Source organism: Lemur catta, chromosome 10 (assembly GCF_020740605.2).
Source record: "Lemur catta isolate mLemCat1 chromosome 10, mLemCat1.pri, whole genome shotgun sequence".
NCBI lineage: Eukaryota > Metazoa > Chordata > Mammalia > Primates > Lemuridae > Lemur > Lemur catta.
Genome location: NC_059137.1, coordinates 71,388,771 through 71,411,457, shown reverse-complemented (window position 1 = coordinate 71,411,457; position 22,687 = coordinate 71,388,771). Strand labels below are relative to the sequence as shown.

The following is a 22,687-nucleotide window of genomic DNA, read 5'->3' as shown; positions in this document are numbered from 1 at the left end:
CTGAACGATAATTCACTTAATTTTTCTTTTGTTACGTTTTTTAGCTTATTCCCTTCCTTTTTTTGTTGTTATAAATAAAGCTAATCTGAACATCTTTGTGAGTATACATTCTTGGCTAAGTCAGGACTTGGCCTAAGAGGTCATTCTTTGCTGCCTTCTTTCTGGGGCTATTTCCCCCAGACCTGTATTTCTCTCTAAGCCTCCAAAATTGCTTTCGTTCATGAGCTAGATAATGCCAGTTTGAAAGTGAAGTAGTGTCTCAAGTGTTAAAACTGGATCAGGTTAAAGGGTTAGGGAGTAGACTAAACTTTTAGTGTGATATACTTGTGCTGGAAGCTTTGTATGTATTTGCTCACTTAATTCTCAAAATGATTTTGTGTGAGGTATTCTCATGTTTTCATTTTATAGACGAGGAAATTGAGGCTCAGAAAGGATGAGTAACTCACTCAAGGTCACACAGCTAGTAAGTAACAGAGCCGGGATTTGAATTCAGGTATGCCTGACTCTAAAGCCCACATCCACTAGATTTTTTAGTCACTAATTTGAATTTTAAAATAGGTTGATAGTGGCCAAAGCAATGGTGTGTTGGTAAAACAGCTCTCTAGAAAAACAAAGCAATCTTGATTTGTAGTATTTCTAATTCCCATGGTGTAAATACTCCCACCATAACTGATTTGAAACTGTCAATAGTTTAATAATCCACCTAAAAATTCCTAGATATTTAACAGTCAGTGCAAGCTGACATAAGTGGCTCTTTTATAGTATTGGGTCAAACATTTAATTACTTACTTACTGAGTGAAATCTGTACTCTGTGTTCTGGTTGGTTAACTAACTAAAAATGATGTTCTCATTTCAAAATTAAGGGAAGCAGCAGTATACATTTGCAAAGTCCTTGTAAAAATCAGATTTCCATGGCATCTTTGAAGTTTTCTAAAGTTCACTTACTATTAGGCAACGTATATCCCCACTATTGAAGTTGATTTTTTTTTTTTTCGTATGTGAGTAGTTTGCAGGGTTTGTGACTAACTCTGGGATTCCAGTCTTTCCCCAGGCATAGGAATTAAGATCAAAAGACGGGCTAGTGATAAATTGTTAGGATGTGGTTAAAGACAAAAAGTTAATTCACCATGTCTGTGCTCTGCAGATTAGACTATCACCAGAATATGTAATTAGAGCCGCTACAGCATGGTTTTAATCAATGATGGAAATAGGTGGGCCGGAGATATGTGCAGGAATTACTCCAAGGACTGTCCAGCACTACCAGGGGGCAAACCACTTAAGAAACTCCAAATGATTTTGCAGTAACAGAAGAAACTGTTTCCGTTCCCAGCAATGGCTTTAGGAAATCAGCTGAAGCCATCATCCTGTTTAAAAGCCCACGGCCTGTTGTACCTGAACGTTTCCACCAGTGGTGGCTTTGTGTGATGCCTGAGTCCCTGCTGAAGCCATCTGTCGCCTGTTTAATATTGGTTTTATTCCTCCCATTTAGGGACACGGGACTAAGTAATCATCACAGTACAGTATATCAGTGACTGAGACAGAGACTATATCAGACTGGGGATGATCTATACATGTGTGCAGTGACTTTTTGGTGGCTAGAAGAACAGAGAGTTGAGTGCCATCTTTGGAGATGACTTCGTCTTGGCCAGAGGACTGGTCAGGCATGGTCTGACACGTGGAGGAATCTCCATCCCACTCTCTCGGTAGTTGACAAAGAATGATGGCTCTCTCATGGTTGCCACCCTCATCCTGATTAGCCACCTTATTAAAGAGGAGTACGGGGAACTCTAGTGGGACTTTTATTTCAAGGGTATTTTCCCAGCCTGTGCTGCTATAGTCTCTCGGGGTGAGTTGGAGTCTTTGGATACAAACATGACCTTATTGTTTCTACTGGGGAGCAGCGTGGGAGAAGGAATAAATCGCAGTTTGTGTCATCTTACTTTTCCTACCTGTATCTGAATCTGTGTTTAAACCAAACCAAACCAAACCAAAACAGAACAAAAACCAAAAACTAAAAAGCCTTTCTGGTACCACCTAGGCAGTTACATTCTCTCATAAACACTCTGTAATTTGTCTGGGTTTCTTCTAAATTGACCCAGGATGACTGCAATCTGCTTCCCATCATCTTAAAGGTGTGGCTAATTAGTGTTTGTTCCCTGGAACCCTCTACTCTCCTATTACACTTTCGACCTTGTTTTCTTAAGGCAGAGAAGTCGGGAGAAAGATGTAGGCATTGGCTCGAATACTCCCAGGGCTGTATGGAATGCATTTCCCATTTACTATCCACTTCAGTGCTTACTACGCTGGGGAGCTGAGCTATGGCCTCACCTTGCTTAGTGGATAAATGGTTTTTTCTCTTTGCTAATGGTCTCCATGTCTTATTTCATAGATCAGAGAAACATTTTGAAAAGTGCAGCTCTGTCACGGACTTGATTGCTTTTGTCCTGCCACAAGAAACATTCTCATCTGCTTCCCAAATCCCTTATTAGTGTGAAATCCCCAAATGGACTTATTCCTTCCTCTCTTCGAAAACATTACATGGTGCTAGTAGAAAACATAGAGGGGTGGGTAGGGTGCTTCGACAAAGGGGAACAATCAAAGCCTGATTTCTGCTTGCAAAACGCGTAGTCCAGTTGAAGGGACGTGTAATCATATGGGGAATCAGGCCTGCTCTGACTCTTGGCTCCCTGGACCATCTCATCATCTGGACGCCAGATAAAATACAGATGTTCTTAGCTACAAACACAGCACCAGACCATTTTCCTCTTGGCTTGCGCTGTCTCTTAAATGCCTGAATGCCAGACGAACTCGTTTTCAGCATTTTGGTTCAGCTGTAATTCACGGAAGGTATCCCAATCTGGATTGAATGATTTTCTTCCCAGCTATGCCTCTGAAATGGGGCCCGTGTTCTCCATGGCCTTTGGCTGCTGGGCTTGTGACGGTCTCCGAGCTGCTTTTCCTTTAAGTCACATGTGCAAAGCTGTCATAGTAGACAGCAGTCACAGACGTCCTTCTTCTCGAGCCCAGAAGAGCCTCAGAGCTGTCTCTCCCTCAGGCCCTTCTTGCAACCACCATTGCCTCCCACTGAAGTGACCCTTTTAACAAATCCTAGCCTCAAAATTAAATGGAAAGTGCCTCTTGTTTTCATGAGCGTCTCTGTGCAGAACGTGAGTCAGATTTTTCCAGCAGGAAGAATGTTTTGTTTTGCAACCATCTCAGACATGAAGAGGTCACTAAAAGTTTGTAATTACCTTGCAAGGAAGCCTCAAATGTGAGGAGGCCAATTCTAGAGACTCCTAAATTCTAAAGAGGAACGAAGCCCTGCACGTCTCTCCTGCTAGATTCCCGGCTCCCATATGCTTTCTCTTTCCTGCTTGCTCCCTCAGAAGCCCCCACTTTCCCCATCTGCCACTGGGGAGGGCAACTTTTAAAAGGCAAGCTTGCAAGTTGGCAAGTTCTAATAAAGATCACCTGTTTTAGCATCAATTCTAATACATTAGAGCAGTTCTTCCTGCCTAACTGGAAAAGCCTACCCTACGGGCAAAGTTTCCTTTACCATAATAAAGAGATACATGTATGCAATAGAAGCTATTCTGAATTTTTTGAGAAAATAGCTGCTGGGCTTTGTCCTGTCTGGCTCTCTTTACACGCTTCCCTTCATCCAGGTAGAGGTCCCCATAGCCAGACCAATCAGAAATTGCTCTTGGGCTCCCCCTGCTGGCCAGATGCCAACCCCAGCTTCCTACCCTCTTCCACCGCCAGCACCGGGGAGACCCGGCAACGCCCCAGCTTGACTGTCACTCCAAATTCTTGTTCCTTTGCACAGCCTTTCTCTCCTGGGTAACTCAAAAAATCAGGTTAAAGAAGGAGGGAGGCAGCGCAGGCGGCCAGACCCCTGCGATCTCTTTTTGGGGAGGCACATACCATTCCAGAACTGGCCTTCCACCTGGGTCGGGGCGGGGCGCACGCATGTCCCACGCAGCAGCTGCAGTCCTTCTCCGCAGCTGCTGCACTCGTCCGCGCCAAGGCCGGTACAGGTTTCGCAGGCTCGGTGGCAGGGCTCACATTCTCCCATGTCTTGGTCACCATAGAAGCCAGGGCCACATTTTCTCACACAGCTGCCACCTACATGAGAACACAGAGAGGAAGCATGAAGGTGGAATTCTGGCCAGCCTAGAGTGGTGCTTTATGCAATACCATGTTTTCTTTTTTTGTTTTTTGGGTTTTTTTTAATTTGAACAATTTTTTTTTTGTAGAGACAGGGTCTTGCTATGTTGCCCAGGCTAGTCTTGAACTCCTGGTCTCAAGTGATGTTCCCACATAAGCCTTGCAAAGCGCTGGGATTACAGGCATGAGCCACCTTACCCAGCCAGGGCCAAGTTCTGAAGAGGCTGAAGAGGTACAATGCACACTATCTGGGTGATAGACACATTTATAACTGACTCAAACTGTACAAAACTAAATCACGTAACCAAAACGTTTGTACTCGTGTAATATTCTGAAATTAAAAATAAAATAAAACAAAAGAAAGAGCCTGAAGAAAGTTTTAGGATCATATTTTGTTTGCATTTGTTTTTAAAGAAACCAAGATAGCTTTAGCTTACATCAACCTATGAGTGTGTTTTCATAAATCCAACACTTTATCTAAGTCCTCTTTATTTATTTATTTATTTGAGACAGAGTCTCACTCTGTTGCCCAGGCTAGAGTGAGTGCTGTGGCATCAGCCTAGCTCACAGCAACCTCAAACTCCTGGGCTCAAGCGATCCTCCTGCCTCAGCCTCCCGAGTAGCTGGGATTACAGGCATGCACCACCATGCCCGGCTAATTTTTTCTATGTATATATTTTTAGTTGTCCATATAATTTCTCTCTATTTTTAGTAGAGACAGGGTCTTGCTCTTGCTCAGGCTGGTCTCGAACTCCTGACCTCAAGCGATCCACCCACGTCAGCCTCCCAGAGTGCTAGGATTACAGGCGTGAGCCACCGCGCCCGGCCTAAGTCCTCTTTCAACCGAGAATTTAAGTTGGCCAACAGCTTAAAGGGTTAAGAGCACCAAATAAAGAACTTTACATCCTTGAGGCCTTGAAAAACTGCAAATAAAATAAATCTGTGTATAGAGAACCACTGAAGATTGCTATGAGCTGTCTGTCTCACTCTTTCTCTCACAAACAGTCAAGAGCACTGGGCTATTAGTTCTTCGACTGGAAGACTCACAGTACATTTCTCTTCTAACTATCCATTTCCATCGAATGCAACAAGTTCACAGAAACCTCAAGGGATCTTATTCACCTCTTACATTGCGCAGGAACATACAACATGGATTAAGTCTCAAGAAAAAGGTCAGTGTTCTGAATATTCCAGGTGACTTCAATTCCAAAACATTTATCTTCAGCTCCCCTCCCCCCTCATCCCCACTTCTTCATCTGGTTCACTCTTGTTTGCATCGGCTTGGAGATATTTGAGATTACTTAGTGAAATACGAACTATGCTTCAGTAATAAAAGCAGAAGGAAGTAGTCCTGGCTAATGTTTATTTTCAAACCAAATTATAATTCCTCCTGGGCCCAGAGGTGCCTGTGCACAAAGGCTCTGAATCCAACGTATCAGCGCCCCTATGGCACAGAGCAGGCAGAGCCCCAGAGTTTTGCTCTCGCTTTGCACGGTACCATTTTCTAGTTTACCTGAGAGAAAGAAGCCCTCTTCACACCAGTAACACTCGCTCTGGTCACAGTTGCCGCAGTTAGTGTCGCATGCTCTGCATTCTGATTCATCAGGGTAGGTCTTCTCAGGACAGGTTTTGTAACAGTGGTGTTCAAACCTACAGGAAGAAGATGTAGTTTCTTCCATGAGATATATTGTATTTCTCTCGACCACCATAATTTTTTTTCTTTTTTCTTTTTGTTTTTTGAGACAGATCTCACTCTGTTGCCCGGGCTGGAGTGCCGTGGCATCAGCCTAGCTCACAGCAACCTCAAACTCCTGGGCTCAAATGATCTTCCTGCCTCACCTCCCAACTAGCTGGGACTACAGGTGTATGCTACCACGCCCAGCTATTTTTTTTCTTTTTTCCTATTTTTAGTTGCCCGATTAATTTCTCTCTATTTTTAGTAGAGATGGGGTCTCACTCTTGCTCAGGCTGGTCTCGAACTCCTGAGCTCAAGCGATCCTCCCGCCTCGACCTCCCAGATTGCCAGGATTACAGGCGTGAGCCACCATGCCCAGCCTATGCACCACTTTTAACAGGAGTAGATGACTGAATTTCAAGGTGGAAAACTTCCTCTTGGTCTGTTGTACCCCCTACCCCCCAAGTCATTAACCACCTCCTTCTGGACCTCAGGAGACTTCATCAGGGCAGCTGGGGGCGGGTGGGGGAGAAGGAAAGGGGCACCGATTCTTATGTGGAGGACTGAGTATGTGTCAAATATTGGCTCATTTACATCTTTGCAGGAATCCCATGTGGTAGATATTACTTATCTTTAATTTCTAGACAAGGGAACTGAAGCTCAAGGTTAAGTGCTCAAAATCACACGGCTAGTTAAAGGTGGGACTGGGATTTTAACCAAAGTCTGCGTGAACAGATTGCTTGTGTGATTTGCCACACGGCTGCTGGAACTTAGGTCTCAAGCAGCTCAGTGTTGCATCCAAGCAGCTTACCAAAATGTCTGCACACAGATTATTAACAATAATAGCACACTGCCTCAGCTTTCACTTGTAAATATTCTCACATATATTATCTGTTACTCTCACTCTACAGTAAAATGCTGCCATTCAGACTCCACTGAATTGCAAGCTCGCTTGAAGGTGGAGTGGAACGACGTCGGCCACCGGCCCTTTGATGCATTTCAAACACCAACAAGATGTCAGGGGAAACCTTTCATTTCTTCCTTAACAATTTCTATTGTACAGCATCGCCTTAGCTGTATTCAAAGTTACTAAATATCCTAAGGGATTATAAATGTGTGGTTGTTGAACCAAATATCACACGTTTTACCCTTAGTGATAACAGAGCGTGTTCTGTCTGTGTATTTGTTTCTCATGGGGTTTCATGAAACACGCTCATGAGTGAGTCCCGGGGAGCTGGAGAGGCTCGCAGGGTTGGCCCCGAAGCTTAACAGAGGATGCTTGCAGGCCACAAAGGGAGTAGCTGCAGGTGAGAGGGTGTATTCAGGTGTCAAAATGGAGAAGGCGGCCAGCGTAGAGTTAGGCTGCAGAGAGGCAGGGTTGTATGAGGGACAAAGAGGAGAATCCCTCATCCACTTCTGCACAGTCACGACTTTTAAATTCGAGTCTCCTCTCCTTCCTCGGTTTTTTGAGGAACATTTTGTGCCCGTCACCATGTGACCTCACCAAGGAATGCTTACATTTCCACTGTTCATTTCTGCTTGGGGATCCTGTGGCAGGCCACATGCTGGGTAAATGTCAACTCTGAATACGCTTACAAATTACTTTCTGCTCATTAAATGTCATCTGGTCTATACTGTAATAATCAAAGCTGGGAGCGTCTTTGCCGCCTCCTTCCCTGTTTAAATAGAACATTTTTTTTTTTTTTTTTAAGAGACAGAGTCTCTCTCTGTAACCCAGGCTGGAATGCAGTGGCACAGTCATGGCTCACTGCAGCCTTGAACTCCTGGGCTCAAGTGATCCTCTTGCTTCAGCCTCTTGAGTAGCTGGGACTACAGGTGTGACCACTGGGACCAATTAATTTTTAAATTTTTTATAGAGACAGGGTCTTGCTATGTTGCTCAGGCTGGTCTAGAACTCCTGGCCTTACATAGTCCTCCCTACTCGGCCTCCCAAGGTGCAAGGATTAGAGGTGTGAACCTCTGAGTCTGGCCCTAAATGTAACAATAATTTAAATCAGTGGGTCAGGAGTGCAATGATGTGAGACACAGTTTATGTAGAGAATAACAGACTATTCTAGAAAAGTTGAATTAAAACTATGAGGCTAAGTAATGATAGGGGTAACTGATCATTTTTAGGATGTTTCAGCTTGTTGGGCTTCCCTTTCCTTCCCATCCTCCTCACTGCTTTTACCATCTGCTCACTTACTACCACATTTCAGGCCCCTGGAGGTGGATGGGGGGGGAAAAGGAATGTGGTAACAGGAGGAGATGACCCACCAAAGCTGAGATGTCCCAGATTTAGACCTGCCACAAGCTTGTGGTGCAACGTAAGCAGAACCCAGCATCTCTCTGGGCTTCAGTTCTGGTGATTAGCATCAACCCTGCATTCCCGACAATCTCAGTGGAAAGATGAAAAGAAGAAATGGACGTGAGAGTTTGCATATCCCCGAACTCCTGAGCTCTTAGGATGACAGGGAGGGGTTATGTAGCCTGCGCATTAACCGGGGCCTTCCTTTGCTTTTCATCTCCCTTCTTTTCTTAGTTTTTCTTTCAGGGCAGGCAACACTGTACGCTAGAAGGGAGACTGGAATAGGACGGCGAGCGCATGTCGAAACACGCCATCTTTGATTACGCAGATTTTCATTACAGAATGTTGGGGGTGATGGTTTCATTTATTCATCTGTGTTTCATTTAACCTGGTGGTCTGTGTCTCTCATGACCCAGGAGATGACAAAGAGCTAATGTAGCACCTGCTTCACGCTGGAGCATCGGACTCTGGTTAAGAACAAGGTCTCCATGCAGACATTTAAACACAGCTCAGTTGGGGCCAGGTATATTATTAAGGTCTGTCCATAAACAGCAAGATCTGAATCTTGGTAACCCATGGCAGGATTCCTAGACACCCGTGTCAGGCTGGATGACTTCCAGAATCAAGACAGAGAAGGCCTCCTTTCGAGGCAAGAAAACAGCTGGGCTCTTATTGCTAAATCCAACAATTGCTCATTAATAGCCTGACAGGACAGAGTTGCTTCGGGCTGCAGGGGCTCTTTTTGCTTTAATCACTGGGTTGAGGATTAAGTCAGTAATGCTTAAACTGCAGAAAAGTTAGTGCCGTGAAAAAGAAGGCCAGACTTACATGTAATACCCCATAGCGCACGATGTACAGGTTCCCGGATCATCTGGAAAAAAAATGATAATAATGAAGAATGATAATCACCAAGAATTTGTCATTTGGAAAAATAGATTTTGGAAAAGTTGTGGCTTGACACAAAAAAATACTCTGGCATAGCTTCATGAGATGTACTGTCCAGAAATGATGTTTGATCAGATTGTACCCTTTTTAATTAGTAACAAGATGTACACTAGGATTTATCTTTATCAAAGGTAGTAAAACAAGAGTTCTCATAAATACTTGGCCCTGACTTTCAGGAAGGAATAGGCCCAAGCTACTGGGTCTTCAAATTACACATCAACAACCCTCTACATTAAGAACCTCCTGACCTCTACCGAGATAACTGTATCAGGCATGACCTCATGCCCACACACAAACATCTGGAAGGGACTATGAGCTCCTGACTCTGAATTTCCATGAGTTACCCCAAACTCTTGCTGATGAAAGTATCATTTGGGAGGCTCCTTTGAAATCTTACTAGTATTTTTCCCAATCATCCACTTCATGTTCTGCACTTCACAACCCTCTTGAAGAAAGTGTCCTGTTCTCTGTCTCTCTCTTTTTTTTTCTTTTTGAGACAGAGTCTCACTCTGTTGCCCAGGCTAGAGTGCCATGGCATCAGCTTAGCTCATAGAAACCTCAAACTCCTGGGCTCAAGTAATCCTCCTGCCTCAGCCTCCTGAGTAGCTGGGACTACAGGCGTGGGCCACCACACCCAGCTAATTTTTCTACTTTTGGCAGAGACAGAGTCTCACTCTTGCTCAAGCTGGTCTTGAACTCCTGACCTCAAGTGATCCTCCTGCCTCAGCCTCCCAGAGTGCTAGGATTATAGGTGTGAGCCACCGGGCCCGGCCAGAAACTGTCCTGTTCTCATCAAGAGTAATGATTCAATGTGTCTCTATTGGCTCAGAGAAGGGTCTTTTCCTGCAGCTTTCAGGGGACTTAAAGAGAAAGGATTTAGAGAGTCACCATCACAGTTTGTTTCCCTCCCTCCTAACGCTTCCCAGAAGCAGCAACCTTCAGATCTGATGATTAAGAGAATTCCATGACTTCCTCTGGCCTGCAGTTCTTGCAAGTAACAGTTACCTCTGGCAGGTTCTTCCTGTGATCTAACCTACATACACCCTAGTCCTTTATTTTTATTTTAATAAGAGATAGAAAACAACTGCTCCTCCTTAAAGTATTCACCTTGGTATGTGAGGATTTTATTTCACCTTTAACTTTATCTAAACAAAACTATGTTCCCTAAACTTTATTCATAACTTTCTAATCTAGTCTGGGCCCTATTCTGGTTTTCTCAAAGACTACCTCTTGGAGGGTAGAGACAGCCCCACTCAAATCTTTATTCACACATTCATCTTGGGTCCTCCTAGGGATTTTGCAAGACGGCACTGTACTACACATGATATGACTAATGCGTTGCACCCAAAGTTACAGTGGGCAAATTTCTAGAAGAGCCTCTGCCAATTAAGCAGAGATCCTCAGAACTTCCTTCTGGAAATGGCCTGGTGACGATGCCGTGGAAGGGGAACTGGCTTGGGAAGTGGGCTCCTTGTCTCTAGTTTGAAGTTTAAACTCAGGCTTAAGTGTCTTGTGAACTTGCACAAATGTCACTCTGCTTTGTGGGTTCTGGTTTCTGCAGGGGTGAAATGAGCTGGTTGGACACGATGGCTGTTAAGACTCCCCAGAAGTCAAAGATTCTGAAGTTGAGTCTAGCAGGAGTTGGCAAACTCTGACCAACCCCAGGGCCATCCCCAGCCTTGCCCACTCGTGTACATGTATTGTGCATGAATGCCTTCCCGCTGCAGCACCAGAGTCGACTGATTGCAAGGGAATCTGAAAATACTTACTATCTGCCACTGCACAGAAAAAGTTTGCTGACCCCTGGCTATAGCACCGTCAGCTCATGACTTTGTCATGCTCTCCTTTGTTAGGTCACACAGGTGTAAATGTAATTGTCTTTACAGCTGCTTCCAGAGTTCCTCTTAGGGTGAGACCCGTCTATATTTAGGAAAATACCTTGTTAAGCTGCTTGGGGTAGAAGTTTAATTGGAAGAGTTGAAAGAGAGCCAAGACAACCAAAGAGATAGAAAGGCCTTTTTACAGGAGGCTGTGATTTGCTCATGGGAGGGAAAGGGTTTTTCATGTCTGGGTCAACATGGTTTGTAATAAGGTGACTAAAACAGGACAGCGAAATGAACCAAAAACCAGGCTAATTAAATGGAACTAGGAATCTGAAGCCAGAGGTGCCCATGAGAAAGAAAAGGTCCCTGGCATTCTTAGAAATCTTGGAGAGGGCTTTATGCTTCCACCACCCACAGATTGAGAATCTGAATCCATTTCAAGGGGTTGCAGGGACCCCAATGAACACCAGCGCTTCCACCGGGCTAGTTCGTTTCCCACTATGAGTCTATTTTTGCATCTATATTCTTTTCAGTTCTGCTAAAAACCTTCCTACTACTCAGCTTGCATTTGGGCAGCCTACTTTTCTCTGCCTGTCCCTGATGAACATATTTGATGCTAACAGTTTTGCTAATTTGGCAAGGACTGGGGAAATTCTAATCCTGTTCGCTAATGTTCTGGTCATCCCTCCCATGTAGGAACTTAATGAGCTTGTTCTCTGCTCCTTTATGCAGGTCACTGATGAAAACGTTAAGTAGAAATGTGCATACCAATGTCATCTTGAGATCAGGGGCTTTTCCAGCCCAGTTGAACAGTGAATCTGGTACCTTTACCTCCATTTGCATAAATGAATAATGCATAGAATAGGAACTGTGTCTTAAAACACCTTATGAATGCCCATTGGTTTTTCTCATTATTACCAGTTCTAAAGAATGAGAATTATTTAAAAAAATGTTTCCACCCCAGAAGATCCACAAGTCAGACATAGGCTAAATGGATTTAGTTTGACCACTGAGAGAGGCTGCAGTTATGGGATTAAGGAGGAAGGTAACAATCCCAAATGTAGAAGTTGACTCTAAGTCAAACGTGGCATTTAGATGGTAAGAGGGGTGGCGTAAGGAGAAAGATGAAATTCCCTGGCTTCTAGTGTGTGTGCGGTGGGAGGTGGGAGGGCAGGGAGTCTAAACAAGCTACAGTTGTTAACTGTCTTGGAAGGTGTTATCCAAAGTAGGATGTTTAAATAGCTTTGGTTATTTGATCTTGTCAAACTTTTGAGCTGAGAGAGCATATTTTGAGGGCAGATGGGGCAAGTTCAGTCAGAATTCAGAGAGAGACTCACATTTGGAAAAAAGCCTTCAGAAACAGTTGTTGGCTTCCAGCTGCTCACATCCCTGCTAAGGAGAACGTGCGAGCAGATGCCTTGTCAAGACGGGGATACAGCCTTCCTTTACTGGGAAAACTCATTTTTAGTGCCTCGTTTTTATGGGGGGGGGCAAGACTACAATGTCCACTGGGTCTTGAGGGCTCTTCATGATCCTGTGTCATCTTCTCACTGTGTCCTCAGGATCATCTGCATTGGAACTGGTCACCAACTCACTGTGCCATGGAGACAGACGCTTGCTGTCATCCCCACCTTCAGTGGTCAGCTTACATTTCACTTTGTTCTCACTCGTGCCTACAGCCCACCATTAAATATGGGTGGATGAGGGCCACAGGAGGAGCTGTGCACATCCTACCTGTAAAATGTATTGGAAAGGGGATAATTTAAACTTCAGATGGAACAGAACATTTTTAAATGTCCAGAGAAGAAGAATTTATTTTTATGGTTTACATAAACTTTGTATCCCATAATTAAGGATACATATAAGCTAAAATGCCTCTAATTTGCTTTTTTCATTGTACTGTTCATCTTGCATGTTAATTTTCATTTGGGAGAGATGGAAGAAACTACATGCCTTAGGGGTAGTCTTTTACAATAGAATGTCTAAATATGCCAGAATTAGCCATGGATTCATAGACTTCTAATCCTAACTACGCTCCAAGCTTCATCAACAACAGAAACTTAAAGCAGTAAGCTCCACACTCTTTTGATTGATCACCCCATTGGCTTAAAAAATTAGCATGTACCCACAATGCACGTGTGTGTATAAATAATTTATTAGTTATTGTTATTTATTACATGCTAGTATGTGAATGTTTTACATATATTAAAAAGATGTGCTAAAGTAGGAAATTTAAGAGAATAACTTAAAATAAATGTGAACATAAGTTCTATTTTTTTTTCTTTTTTGCAGCCCAATGGATTGTTTTCGTATCTCTCTTTGGAGACCAGTGACCGAGGCCACACCTGACCAAATGCCACATCTGAGCTAATAATTCATATTTAACCTTGCAAAAACATGTTTTATACTTGGTTACTTAAGGTTATAATGGAAAAGAATGGCTCTCTGATGGGGTCACTCATCTGTATGTACATGAAGACTTCGTGTACGCATCCATAGAATGTGTTATGATCAAATCACAATATTTGGAGTATCCATTACCTTGAGTATTTGTCATTTTTATGTCTTGGCAACTATCTTCTAGCTATTATGTTTTGAAATATACAATATATTGTGCTAACTAAACTTGCCATAGTCTGCTATCAAACATTAGAACTTTTTTTCTTCTATATAGGATTCTAATTAACTTGTTCACTTAGTATTTTTAAGTTAGAAGATAAGCAGAAATAAAGACATGGCTGGGCGTGGTGGTTCACATCTGTAATCCTATCACTTTGGGAGGCCAAGGCATAGCGAGACCCCATTTCTACAAAAACTAAAAAAAAAAATTAGCCAGGTGTGGTGGTGTGCACCTGTAGTTCCAGCTCTCTACAGGCTGAGGCAGGATGTTCACTCGAGCCCAGGAGTTTGAGGTTGCAGTGAGCTATGAGGACACCACTGTACTCTAGCAACAGAATGAGACACTGTCTCTCTTTTTTTTTTTTTTTTTTTGAGACAGAGTCTCATTCTGTTGCCCAGGTGAGTGTCGTGGCATCAGCCTAGTTCACAGCAACCTCAAACTCTGGGCTCCAGTGTTCCTCCTGTCTCAGCCTCCCAAGTAGCTGGGACTATAGGTGCACACCACCATGCCCGGCTAATTTTTGTTTCTATTTTTAGTTGCCTGGCTAATTTTTTCTTTTTTCTTTTTTTTTTTTAATCCTTGAAATTTTTTTTTATTTTTTTAATTCAGGATATTATGGAGTTAAAAACCTGGCTAATTTTTTCTATTTTTAGTAGAGACTAGGTCTTGCTCTTGCTCAGGCTGGTCTCTAATTCCTGAGCTCAAGCAATCATCCCGCCTCAGCCTCCCAGAGTGTGAGGATTACAGGTATGAGCCACTGCACCCGGCTGTCCACTGAAGTCTTGAAACCCTCAAAGTCTTCTATGAGGGTTGGAATCAACTTCTTCCAAACTTCTGTTAATGTTGCTATTCTGACCTCTTCCCATGAATGGTCTTAATGGCACCTAGAGTGGTGAATCCTTCTCAGAAGCTTTCAGTTTACTTTGTAAATATACATTAGAGGAATCACTGTCTATGGCAGCTATGGCCTTACAAAATGTATTTATTAAATAATAGGACTTGAAAGATTACTCCTTGATCCATGGGCTTCAGAATGGATGTGCATTAGCAGACGTGAAAACACCGTTAATCTCCTTATGTATCTTCATCAGAGTTCTTGGTTGACTAGGTGCATTGTCAATGAGCAGTAATATTTTGAAAATCATTTTTTCTGAGTAGTAGGTCTCAACAGTGGGCTTAAAATATTCAGTAAGCCATGCTGTAAACAGATGTACTGTCATCTAGGCTTTTTGTGCCATTTACAGAGCACAGGCAGAGTAGATTTAGCATAATTCTTAAGGGCCCTAGGATTTTGGGGATGATAAATGAGCATTGGCTTCAACTTAAAGTCACCAGTTGCATAAACCTCTAACAAGAGTCAGCTGGCCTTTGAAGCCTTGAAGACAGGCATTGACTTCTCCTCTCTAGTTATGAAAGTCCTAGATGGCAATCTTCTTTCAATAGAAGGCTGTTTCATCTACATTAAAAATCCATTGTTTACTGTAGAAACCATCAATTATCTTAGCTAGATCTTCTGGATAACCTGCTGCAACTTCTACGTACATCAGCACTTGCACTTTTATGTTATAGAGAAACTTCTTTCCTTAAACTTTATGAACCAACCTCTGCTAGCTTTCAACTTCTCCTCTGCAGCTTCCTTACCTCTCTCAGCCTTCATGGTATTGAAGAGAGGGCCTTGCTCTGCATTAGGCTTTGGCTTAAGTGAATGTTGTGGCTGGTTCAATCTTCTATCCAGACTACTAAAGCTTTCTTCTATTGACAATAAATCTGTTTCACTTTCTTAGCATTCTTATGTTCATTGGAGTGGCACTTTTAATCTGCTTCAAGAACTGCTTTCATTTGCTTTCACAACTTGGCTAACTGTTTGATGCAAGAGGCATAGTCTTTGGCCTATCTTGGTTTTCAACATGCCTTCCTCACTAACCTTAATCACTCCTAGCTTTGGATTGAAAGTGAGAGACGTGTGACTCTTCCTTATCCTTGAATAATTAGGGGCCATTGTAGGGTTATTAATTGGCCTAATTTCAATATTGTTATATCTCAGGGAAAAGAGAGGCCCTAGGAGAAGAAGAGAAATGGAGAATGGCCAGATGGTGGAGTAATCAGAACACAGATAACATTTATCAATTAAGTTTGCCGTCTTATATGAGTGGGATTCATGGTGTTCCACAACAATTACAATAGATTGCTGATCACTGTGATCACTGATCACAGATCACCATAACAGATATCATAATAGTGAAGAAGTTTGAAATATTGTGACAATTGCCAAAATGTAACACAGAGACATGAAATGAGCATGTACTGTTGGAAAAATGGAGCTGATAGACTTGCTCAATGCTGGGCTGCCACAAACCTTCAATTGGTAAAAAATGCAATATCTACAATGCACACTAAGGCAAAACATGGTAAAATAAAGTATGCCTGCACATTTATACAAGATGGGCTAGTAGACAGTAACTAAAACTGTGTTTCTCAAGAGTATTTAATAACATGGAAATATTTTCATGATAGACTATATGAAAAAGGATAATCCATATCTATGTATATAAGTATGTGTATATATAATATATATTTATATATATGGCTTTGTCAAAAATCAGAAGAAAAAAGTAAAAATGTTAATAGTAATCTCTGTCTGATTTTATGTGTACCTACATATGTTTTTAAAGTTTTAAAATAAATGTGTGTTACAGAATTGATTAAAACAGAAATGTTATTTTGTTGTTGTTGTTGTTGAGACAGAATCTCACTCTCTTGCCTGGGCTAGAGTGCCGTGGCATCAGCCTAGCTCACAGCAACCTCAAACTCCTGGGCTCAAGCAATCCTCCTGCCTCAACCTCCTGAGTAGCTGAAACTACAGGCATGTGCCACCATGCCCGGCTAATTTTTTTTCTGTTTTTAGTTGTTTGGCTAATTTCTTTCTGTTTATAGTAGAGATGGGGTCTCACTCTTGCTCAGGCTGGTCTTGAACTCCTGAGCTCAAACGATCCACCCGCCTCGGCCTCCCAGACTGCTAGGATTACAGGCGTGAGCCACCGCGCCCGGCCCAGAAATGTTATTAATAAAAGAAAGAACATGCTTAGGCTCTGAGTTCCAGGCATCATTTGGGTCACGTGTTTAGAAACAGCATCCTCCCACAGCTTTCCCCTGCGGGAGCTTGCCATTTGGTTATGTTCTTTATTTTTTTGTTCCTTTCCTGCCCACTCCCATTTTCTCATCTTTCCATTTTGTCTCTCAGCACTTCCTAATTCTACACCCCCAGGACAAGAATGACGTTCATCCATGGGGTGTGGTTAAAACAGTGACAGATGTTTGCATAAGCTCCTTGAAAAAGATTCACTTTTAAAATCAATTGTTTTTCTGATATAATTCTGCAAAGGAGGCAGATGAATAGGAAATGGGGTTCTTCTTGGCTCTGCCTCAGACTCACTAACCAGATGAGGGGCTGTCATCTGGGCCAAGCGTTCTCACGCAATTCCCCATGGGAGCACCTGCATCCTTGGTGGAGCATCGGCAGAATGTGCACCCCCACTGAGATGCCCTAATGCTCCTTCAGAGGGGAGAGTCGGCATTGTAGGCAACCAGTACTTGAATTGCTTTGAGAGATAATTAAGTAAATTGTCGAGAATGCATACTCTCCCAGAGTAAATATGCACTTAGTTATTGGACAATGCTACACAAATTTGCAGGAGAATCACTGACAAGCTTCAGTCCACCACAGGATGATGAACTAGATAACAGATTTATATGTCCAAAGAGTGCAACTAATTATAAGCCCCAAATAGCACTGAAAAGTACATAATTCAAATAGGCCTTGTGCTTAGAATTGCCTCAAATAATGAACACTCAAGTAGAAAATGGATCCTCTGACAGCTTTGCCAAAGCAGAAGATTTTTCTGGAAGGTTCAGCGGTGCTGGGATACAAAGTATTTGGTTAGGGGGTCTGTTGATGATTTTCAATCATTTTCTCTGCACTCGTGTCCAAGGATAATGAATAAATATTTGAATTGGCAGTAATGCAAACGGTGCAGCTGACAATGGGGCAGAACCCCTGGAGGGACACAGTAGTAGAAGAGACTGAAATAAATAATCGAAATCATTGTCTACAAATGTTGGCTAAAAGAGGGCTCAGTCCTCCACTGGACTCTAGTCTTTACTGAGTCCTCTGATTCCAACAACGGAACATCATCATAGGCAGGCTGTTTGTGGATTTCCACACTTCTCTAGGGCCACCAGCAGGGGGAAGTGATGAATGAATACACGCAGCTGATTCCTAGAAGGATGGCTCACAACAGCTGTACGTTCATTCACATATTCATTTATTTAGGAGCTTTCATTTTAGGGAGGAAGACACAATAAAAAAGAAAAATTAGATAAGTATTAGAATGCAAATAAAATATAAATCTTTCTTCCATAAATGCATAGAACAGACACCAAAATGCAAGCTTTATGAAGACAGGTTGTTCTGTTTTGTTTTATTTTACTGTATCTCTAGTACCAAAGAGCATTGCCTGGTGCATAGCAGATGCTCCAGAAATATGCATGTGAAGAAGAAAAACACACAGATAAGTATATAAATTCAGATATAAGGTTAGAGAGCGATGAGACTGGGGTGGAGAAGAGAGGCCCTAATTTAGATGGGCTAGTTAGGGAGAGTGTCTTTCATGAATTGATATTTGAGTAAAGAACCAAATTATAACAAGGATCTAACCACGTGCAATTCTGAGGGTGGGGTGTTCCAAACAGAGGCCTGAGAAAGCTTGACCCATTCAAGGAACACCAAGAAGGCCAATGAGGCTGGAGGAGATGGAGAGAAAGGGAGAGAGTCAGGGTATGAGGCCAGGGTCATGGGCAGAACCAGATCAAATAGGATCTTATGGGTCAGGACAAGAGGTTTGCCTTCTAATTTAAAAGTAATGGGAGGGCTGGGTGCCGTGGCTCATGCCTGTAATCCTAGCACTCTGGGAGGCCAAGGCAGGTGGATCATTTGAGCTCAGGAGTTCGAGATCAGCCTGAGCAAGAGCGAGACCCCATCTCTCCTAAAAATATAGAACGAAATTAGCTGGACAATTACAAATATATAGAAAAAATTAGCCGGGCATGGTGGCGCATGCCTGTAGTCCCAGCTACTCAGGAGGCTGAGGCAGAAGAATTGCTTGAGCGCAGGAGTTTGAGGTTGCTGTGAGCTAGGCGGATGCCATGGCACTCTAGCCTGGGCAAAAGAACAAGACTCTGTCTCCAAAAAAAATAAATAAATAAAATAAAATAAATAAAAGTAATGGGAGGCATGAGAAGCTTTATTTTAAAAAAGACCTGATGTGGTCTGATTTACTTAAAAAGATCACCGAGGGTGCTGTGTGGAAAATGGCTTATGTAACTGCAGAAACAAATATATCACCTATGAAATCTTGCTAAGTAAGGATTCCATGTAACATTTTTGAGAAACACTTTTAAAAGGAGTATACTGGAGGAGAAATGATTAGGGAATAACTAAGACTGTGGCTTCAGTAATGAGAAAACTCAGATTTGAGAGACACTAAAAAGGTAAAATCAAGATTAAATGACAGGATGTGGAGATGAGGAAGAGGGATGACTCCCTGGCCCAGCGTGAACAGCTGGATGGCTGGGTGAAGAGATGCACTCAGCAGTGAAGTAGACTTAAGAGTAATAGACAAATACTGAACTGATCACATACTACAGTCTGTACACTGCTTTGGATACTATGAGGAGTATATGCAGATGATAAAGGCAATCCCTACCCTCAAAGAATTTGCAATCTGGCGAGGGGAGAGTAATAAACAAAGGTAATCAGAGAGAAACCACAGTGTGGAAAAGGATGGAATGCAAAAACAAACTTCTAATCTAGTACACCGCAGAAATATTTGTTCAGGCTGAAAGAAACCAAGTTATGATTCTCCCTCTTCTCTCCTCCCACTTAATTGGGCTTTCATCTCTCTTAATGAAAAAATTCAGAATATTCTTATTATAGTTAGAATTGCCAGATAAATTGCAGGACTAAAATAGTAACCCAAAGACTGAAGTTTTAGTATAAGGATGAATGAAAAAAACTTGTCAGGAGGAGGAGATGGCAAAAAATTATCTTGGTCTTAGCCTTGGCACTGGGTAGATTAAAACAAAACAAAACAACAATGAAAAACTCCTCTGAGAATTTGTAACCATAATCTGGATCTCATATATGTTTATAGCCAGAATTCATGTTACTTGCATATTCTAGAACATCTCAAAGGGAAAATTCAACTTAAAGTAGTTCCAGGTAAGTAGTGTCCCAAGGCAATCAATAGAAGCAAATGCCAATTGTCTCTAGAGAAATGTAATCTTAACCTAGACCTCAAAGTATTCTCATAGGTACATTTTTAAGAAAAATGATCACAGTTTAAAAACATAAACCACAAGGGAAATCAGTCACTGTGAGAGAAAAGTCAGCAGAAAAAACAGACAGCAGAATCAGACTCATAGAGACTGCAGATCTTCAAAATATTTGGCACAGAATATAAAGATAACAAATATCCAATGTTTTTAAATAAATAAAAGAGCATCTTAAAAGGATAAAAGTAACCACGCAGTTTGGAAAAGAATCAAATATAACTTCTCTAAGTGAAAGACATAAAAATTAGAATCTAAACTCAATGGATAGATTAAACAATAGATCAGGCATAGTAGAAACAGGATTAGTAAACTCAAAGATAGATACAAAGAAGAGATATAAACTTTAGCCCATAAAGACAAAAAAGATAGAAAACAGGAAAGAGTGGTTAAGAGACATGGAGGTTAAAATGAGAAGGGTTAACAAATGTCAAAGTTCTAAAAAGAGATAATTAAGAGAGTGGGAAAGGGGCAATATTCAATAATAATAGAATGCCTGAGAATTTTCCAGAATTGTTCAAAGACACCAGTCATTAATTCTAAGAAGCAGCACAAACATATATTGTTATTATTATGTTAATCTATAAGAAGACGCATCACAGTGACATTACAGAACAACCAAGAAAAAAATAGTTATTAGCCTGTGGAGAAGGATAAAGATACGTAGTATATAAGAAGAAATATCTTGAGAAGAGGGATTGAAAATTTGTGATGAAAGAGCAGCCAGACACTAAAACAGTGGCAGAAAGTTCTTTGAAATTTTGATGAAAGATCTGTAATCATAGAATTTAAGAGCCAGAAAGGAATTTTGGCTCAAGGACGAGCTCAACTGTTACAAAAATGTTAATATATGAAGCATTTTTGTTTGTTTTGAGTCCTCTAGTTCTTATGACAGAATGAGTCTTTTTTTCTTTTCTTCTGAGTTTCCAATAAACTTTGTAAAAAATACTGCAGCTATTATATGGTTGGGATAGAGTGAATTGTTAATGATCTGTCCTAGTTAGAAAATATATCTCATTTCTCTCTGCAATCACAGTGCCTAGCATCATGCTCAGCATTCATTTCTTCCACAAATATATTTTGAGTCCTACTATATGCTGTGGCTACAAAGGTGACTAATTCCTAGTATGATATTTAGCTCAGGATCTGGAGGGAGTGAAGCAAGTTAAAAGATATTGCTGTGTGATTGGGATTACTAACAGGATCCTAAAAATTTGTGGAGATGAAAATAGAGTGATAACTAACTTAGGGTGCACATGTGTATGTGTGTGGGAGATGCCATCAAAGAATGGTTTCTTGAGGAAGTGAAAGCTTCAGTGGGACCCCAAAGGTGAATTAGAGGGAGAGGAACAGAGAGAGGGTAGAAAAGGAAAGAAAGACATTCCATGTGGAAACGCCCGATGGTAGAGAGACCTAAATCTACGGAGAGAATTCCTTTAATGAAGGTGTTCGTTGGAATCCCCTTGAAGAAATTGTACAGTGAGTGACAAGACCTTGACAGAAGACAGCATAATTGTCCTCCCCTTAAACACATACAGGTTTTAAAATAAAAGGACGGGGAATGTTCCAGAGTGGATTGTGAAGAGTTTGGGGTAGCTAGAGAGGAGAGTGGATGCTGGGGCTCGAGGAAGAGACAGGAGAGGGAAGGCTGGGGAGTCCAGTGGCCGAAGATCAGAGATCAGGAAGAAGCTTTTATGCCATGCTTGGGGGTACAGACTTTATCCAGGGTCATGGGAAAACATTTTAGATTTGTAGGCAGTTGTCACCATCAGGTTTAAATTTTAGAAAGAAAGCCATTATTACAGGGTAGAGAATGGATTTTTGAGAGTGGGAGAGCGAGAAAAAGACTGGAATTACGGAGTCCAGTTAGAAGATTATTGTGATACCCAGGTGAACTGGGTTGGCGGCCTCAACTACCACCGCAAGCGTGGTGGTTGAGACGGGTAGAAGTAAGCAGAGTGAAAAATATTTAGCAAATGGAAATGACTTGTTGACTATTGTGTGTTGAATTATGTCCTCCAAAATGATGTGTTTAAATATTAATGCCTGGTACCTATGAACATGACCTTACTGCATGTACTTGGAAATAGGGTCTTTGCACATGTAATGAAGTTAAAATGAGGTCACACTGATTAAGGTGGGCTCTAATCTAAACGCAGTGACTCATTTCCACATAAGAAAGCCACGTGGAAACACAGACACACAGACACACAGATACAGAAGGAAGAAGGACAGGAGACCACAGAGGCAAAGATTAGTTCTGCAACTGCAAACCGAAGAATGCCAAGGATTGCCAGCCACCAACAGGAGCTAGGAAGAGAAAAGAAAGAATTCTCCCCCTCAGAGCTTCCAGAAGGACCCAGCCCTGACGACTCCTTGATTTTTGCCTTCCAGCCTCCAGAACTCTGAGAGAATAAATTTCTGTTGTTTTTAGCCACTCATTTTAGGGTACTTTGATACAGTAGCCCTAATGAAACTCACAATGTATCTTACTAGTGTTTAGGGGACATCATTTCTCCCTGTATTCCCTCCTTGATCTTTAGACTATTGGACAGAGAGCTGCCAGTCCATCTTTCCAATTCACCTTTTTAGTGGAAAGAGGGGTGCTTTATCGTGTGTGATTGGTGAGTTTGGGAGAAGAAGCTCATCATGCCCAGTGGAGTGAAATGGGGAGTTTAACGCAGAGGGGAGTGTTGGGAGGCTCACAGTTTACACAGCCAATTCATAGTCTCCATTTTAGCTTTATAAGTAATAAAGCTGA

The 22,687-nt window shown here is 42.0% G+C and overlaps 1 protein-coding gene across 1 annotated transcript in view; it reads right to left on the bottom strand.

Annotated features, from left to right (window-relative positions):
- The window catches only part of PCSK5 (proprotein convertase subtilisin/kexin type 5), a 409,990-nt gene that overhangs the window by 47,046 nt on the left and 340,257 nt on the right, over positions 1–22,687 (bottom strand). Inside the window, exons 25-27 of the mRNA XM_045562588.1 lie at positions 8,980–9,022; positions 5,682–5,818; positions 3,926–4,126 (exon numbers count right to left, since the gene is read on the bottom strand). Coding sequence (XP_045418544.1) covers positions 3,926–4,126; positions 5,682–5,818; positions 8,980–9,022 — 381 coding nt within the window. The remainder of the gene's footprint in view (positions 1–3,925; positions 4,127–5,681; positions 5,819–8,979; positions 9,023–22,687) is intronic.